Source organism: Octopus bimaculoides, chromosome 15, assembly GCF_046866305.1.
Source record: "Octopus bimaculoides isolate indiv1 chromosome 15, ASM4686630v1, whole genome shotgun sequence".
In the NCBI taxonomy this organism is placed as follows: Eukaryota; Metazoa; Mollusca; class Cephalopoda; order Octopoda; family Octopodidae; genus Octopus; species Octopus bimaculoides.
Window position 1 is genome coordinate 10,204,371 of NC_142942.1, and position 6,000 is coordinate 10,210,370.

A 6,000-nucleotide genomic window follows, 5' to 3' on the forward strand; every position below is an offset into this window, starting at 1 on the left:
CTTCAGCTTTATCAACAGTGCAAATGTGGGCAGCCAAATTTAGGAGGGCAAGAGAGTCTTGGAGATGACTCATGATCTGGATGTCCTGCAACTGACAACACTGAGGAAAACATTGATTGTGTTCACCACATGGTGAGGACAAACGATTAACTATAAATCAAACAGCCAATGCTATTAGCATATTCTGTGAGAGAGTTGAAAATGTTCTGCACAATAATTTTGGTATGATGAAGGTTTGTGCTTGGTGGGTGCCACAGCTTCTGACACCTGATCTAAAGCATACCAGGCTGATCACGTAACAGGAAAATCTAACATTGTTTCAGGCAGATCCAGCTGGTTTCTTTAAACGTTTTCTAACCCAGAATAAGTATTGGGTTCATTACTTTGAGTCAGAGACAATCCATGCAGTGGAAACACTCCTCCTCACTTGCTCCAAAGAAGGCCACGGTTGTTTCATATGCAGGGAAGGTGATGGTCTCGGCTTATTGGGATGCAAAAGGCATTTAGTTTATTGACTATTTTCAAAAGGACCACACCATCAATAGAAAGTACTATGCCAACTTGCTGAGGCAGCTGCAAAAGGGGTCTTGTTTCATTAGGACAATGCTCCATCACATAAGTCCTTGGTTTCAATGGCTGCTGTGCATGTCTATGACTTTGAACTAGTTGATCACCCTCCTTATTCTCTTGATTTGGCCCCATCTGACCATCAGCTGTTCTCCAACATAAAAAAAAACCCCCACTTGACTGAGAACTAATACTTCAGTGATGACGACATCATATCTGCTGTTGATTGACTTTTTTGACTAACAGGATGAAAGCTTCACCAACGGGATCCCCTCACTGAAACACTGATGGAAGAACTGTGTGGACTGCAAGGAGGACTATGTTGGGAAATAAACCTCATTTGGTCACATTCCATGAGAGTATCTTGGTCAGCCTATGAACTTTTCTGCTGACCCTTGTACATGGCAGAAAATACACTATTAATAAATTTTACAAGTTTTGTATTTTCCAAAGAATTATATATGCTCAATTGCAGATTAGAGTATAACATTATAGAAACAAGCTGATGGTCATGAAGTAGAGAGTCCACCTTTCTTTTCTTTGTACTCTCACTTCAAATATACCAGGAGTTTCATAAATGTCAAAACCACTTTAATTTATTTAGATTTAAACTATCCACGATTTTTAAATGAAATTATGCCAATCCAGGTCTGTAGAAATACAATTCAAAATAACTAAAACTTCAATAACCATCAAATGTACAGCAAAAATGTGCAATTACTATCAAATACAAGTCACTGGTGACACAAATCAATAATAACCACCTGTCAAATTTATACACCTATGAGCGTTTCTAACTTTTCTTGTACCAGTTTTCTTTACTTCCGCTTCACTTAGTTAATAATGGTTTCAAAGTTTGGCACAAGGTCAGTAATTTCCGGGGAGGGAATAAGTCGATTACATCAACCATGAAAGGAATTTGAGACGGACGAAATACCGTTAAGCATTTTGTCCGGCGTGCTAACGATTTTGCCAGCTTGCCGTCTTACGTTGAGTTAATAATGGTAGTGAGCATAGATACAAACCTATCAGCTGCTACACAAAAGAAAACATCGGCACGCTTACATTATCACGTAAAGAAAGGAAGCAAAGAAGATATACATTTAATATAATTTTTACCTACTAACTACACGGATAATTTCAGATTAGCTTCTGCTAAGAACTGACACGGAATCCTCATGCGTCTATAGTACCATCCTTGTCGTATCGTGAGCCCCTCGAGAATCCATTCACCACTTAAAGGTATTGAAAGGATTAGTGAAGGGCCACGATATGAGAAAGTTAGAGGCGTAGTTTACTATATTTCTAATACCACAAGATGATGTTCATTACATAGCAGCTGGGATAACAATTCCAAGATATTTGCTGACTTTACAATTATTTTCTCATCCAAACCATATGAAGTACCTTCATTTTTAAAATCCATTCGCCGTTGTTGTTTAGGCCAAGTAAGCCCTGGTCACATCTATGATCAAAGGCGTTTTAGCGGTGACTATAGGCCTATGGTTATATATTTCCAAACAGTATACTTAAGACTAACTTTTTGTCAAGATGCAGTGTAATTAGAAGACTTAGCTGCTATTTTCAGCTATTTTTTCCCAGATCATATTTTCAGTATATATTTACTGTATATATTTATATACATTGAGTTGATGTAGGGAAGCTACCGAATTTAATATTTAGCTCTCATAGCTTAACATATTAACGTAAAATTATTTATTCTGTGAAATACATATATTTATATTATCACAGAACAGATCGACAAGAAATGAAGTAATAAAGAAAAAGTGAGACAAAAATTTGATCGTTAAGAACTCTTAAAATTATGAGAAATAAACTAGAATCATGTATGAAAAAAATCTCAAATCACATTTTTCTTGAGTTGTAATTGTTTACGTGTCGGAAACGGTCATTCTTCTCTTTACCGAAATAACACAGATCGAAGTAATTAACGAATGCATAAATTTAAAGATACATGTTAATAAACAAACAGAACGACGATTTATTTTTGCCATTTTATCGACAAGAATAATGGTAAAAACTTTTACGCTTCTGAAACGTGTATTATATGTTGTTAATGCAGAAATAACCACGTCCACACCTCCATCAAAGAACACAAGAGTTATTTAATAAATAATTGGTCTATTGTCATGTCAACACGAACGAAAGGAAAATAGATCGACAGACATTAGGTATTTATATAATGAATGAATATGTTTCTTACCATCTTCTTCGTCTTTTTTGTTGCTTCGAAGCATTTCCATACACTTTTGAACACTCGAGGAAAAGTGGGAATATTATGGTCGAAGCAATACACGTCACTTTGGTCGATATAGTAACTTCCGTTTTAACATCCAGCAAAAGGGAAGTTGAGAGTTATCTCCCTTACTCTTTTATTTCATCTTAAAAATAAATGCAAAAATAATTCTCAATAAAAAATAAATAAAAAAAAAATGAATGTAAAATGTATAACGAACTAAAAAAAAAAATAAAACAATGATAATAAAACTTTCCAAGCAAGAAAAAAAGTTTGATTTGATTTTAGTTGGCTGAGATCAAAGTGCAGTAGTTTCTTTTATTCCCCCAAAAAGTTCAGTGTATGTTTTGCAATCTAAGAAAGTTTTTTTTTTTCCGGCAATATACTCTTTTACTTGTTTCAGTCATTTGATTGCGGCCATGCTGGAGCACCGCCTTTAGTCGAGCAAATCGACCCCAGGACTTATTCTTTGTAAGCCTAATACTTATTCTATCGTTCTCTTTTGCTGTAACGCTAAGTTACGGGGACGCAAACACACCAGCATCGGTTGTCAAGCGATGTTGGGCGGACAAACACGGACACACAAACATATACACACAATACATATATATATATATATATATATATATATATATATATATATATATATATATATATAGACACACATATATACGACGGGCTTCCAGTTTCGTCTACCAAATCCACCCACAAGGCTTTGGTCGGCCTGAGGCTATAGTAGAAGGCACTTGCCCAAATTGCCACACAGTGGGACTGAACCCAGAACCATGTGATTAAAAATCCACACAACTAAATTTTCTGAATATACGAATATTGCATTTAAACTATAAACTTACGATGAAGACCTCCCACCACAGATACACATACACACACATTTTGAATGTTTTCAACTTTCGATAATTATTGATTCGTCCACCTCCCCACTTCCTTATAGGATCAAATGCTTGTTTACTGAACTTAATTGAAATCTAGTATACGATATAGAGAAATCGATAAATCACTGAGGTTTATTACTAAGAAAACGCCATCTGCACGAGCAGATTTAGCATATTCAATTTAACATATTTAAAACAGTGGCGTATATAGAACCTCATTTGAAACATCCAAACGACGAAGGAAAATTAACTTATTTGTTTATATTATTTTAATCGTTGGTTAGAGTCGTTTGACTGTTTGGTTGTACGCCGGCAAAATGTTTAGTGGTATTTCGTCCGACTTTACGTTCTCTGTTCAAATGCTGTAGAACTCAATTTTACCTTTCATTCTTTCGGAGTCGATAAAATCTGTATCGGTTGAGCACTGGGGTCAATTTAATCGAATTAACCACATCCTGAAATTGCTAGCCTTGTACCAAAAATAGAAACAATATTTTAATCATCGCTGCAAATACGGGAGGCAACTCATGACATTCACGACTGCATCCAAAGAAGAAAAAAATCTCTCGACTTATTAGCAAAGCGACACCGTTACAGTTATCGATGTAACGGCTAAAATGTTCAGGGATCGGTCTAGCAGATTTGGTAAATATAGACGTAGTCGTGGCTATGTGGTTAAAAAGCTTGCTTCCCAACCAAGTAATCGCGGGTTTAGTCCCCTTGCGCTGTATCTTGGGCATGTAGGTGTGGTGTGTGTGTATAATTATTCCCTCATTATGTATGTATGTATGTATGTGCGTATAATTATCTCCTCATTGTATGTGTGTATGTGCGTGTGTGTGTGTGTGTGTGAGTTCACCCTTGTCATGACACCACGTGATTGTCGGAAAGGAGATGTCGTTCATTTTCAGTCTTTCATGGAAAAGACATGTCCGGCCATGGAGAAATATTACATTGCTTGGAAACAGGTAAAGGTTGGCGACAGGAAAGGCATCCGGCTGTAGAAAATCTGCTTGAACAAAATGTTTGACACATCCAAGCCAGGGAAATGATGATGATTTGTCTAATGGGCTCAAAGAACAAGTTGACGTAGCTGAGGCCCATTTTTGTGTCCATGGCTTCACCAGTAGTTGGAGTCATTAAGGAAAGCGGAATAATTTCGATTGAAGACGTATTTAATGAGACGGAGAAGTGTAGAGGGGTTGGTTCAAGTGTAGAGTAGCGAAGGGCTGGATTAAGGTCCGTAAAAGCCTTAAGCACTTAGAAGATAGATAGATAGATAGATAGATAGATATAGATATACGATTCAAAATATAGACAATAATAATTCACAAAATGATTTCTATTTTTTCAAAACGAAACAAAACTAACAGTAAAATGGAAAATAACGTTTATTTTTGTATGCTCTTTTAACTCTTTTACTCTTTTACTTGTTTCAGTTATTTGACTGTGGCCATGCTGGAGCACCACCTTTAGTCGAGCAAATCGACCCCCAGGACTTATTCTTTGTAAGCCTAGTACTTATTCTATCGGTTCCTCTTGCCGAACCGCTAAGTTACGGGGACGTAAACACACCAGCATCGGTTGTCAAGCGATGTTGGGGGGACAAACACAAACACACAAACATATACACACACACATACATATATACGACGGGCTTCTTTCAGTTTCCGTCTACCAAATCCACTCACAAAGCTTTGGTCGAGCCGAGGCTATAGTAGAAGATACTTGCCCAAGGTGCCACGCAGTGGGACTGAACCCGGAACCATGTGGTTGGTAAGCAAGCTTCTTACCACACAGCTACCTACAGTTTATATTTGAAATGTGTGAGGATAGTGGCTCAGGTCTTTGTGTGTCTCTCAATAGCAGAAATTAAGGTAGCAGATACTTTTGCTAAGTGGAGACACTTCAGTAGCCATGAGTGGGGGAATAGAATCAAAGGCCTTCCTATAATCAAACCATACTATACTAAGACTCCAATGATGTTTTTTTGTTTTTACCTCTGATAGTACAGCTTTGTTTGTCAGTAGTTATTCGGCACATCTCCACACTCCCCTCTTTCCACTGGCTTGCTCATCAGTCACTATGTTGTAGGACTCTCAATCACCGTGGAGGAATTGTATGTATGTACGTATGTATGTATGCCATTGTTCAGAATTATTTCAAGATTTCTTGCCAACAGAGAAAGAGCTGGTTTCTAACCTAGATTCAAGGCTCCTTCATTGGAATTTCAAGATGAACAACTGAGTATTTTTGTATGTATGTATGTATGTATGTATGTAT

At 37.0% G+C, this 6,000-nt stretch overlaps 1 protein-coding gene across 1 annotated transcript in view; it reads right to left on the minus strand.

The window, feature by feature from the left end:
* Window positions 1-2,892, minus strand: part of LOC106873628 (coatomer subunit gamma-2) — a 32,374-nt gene extending 29,482 nt beyond the window's left edge. The window contains exon 1 of the mRNA XM_014921076.3: window positions 2,792-2,892. Within this exon, the coding sequence (XP_014776562.1) occupies window positions 2,792-2,831 (40 nt within the window). The 5' untranslated portion in view covers window positions 2,832-2,892. The remainder of the gene's footprint in view (window positions 1-2,791) is intronic.
* Between the last annotated feature and the right edge of the window lie 3,108 nt (window positions 2,893-6,000).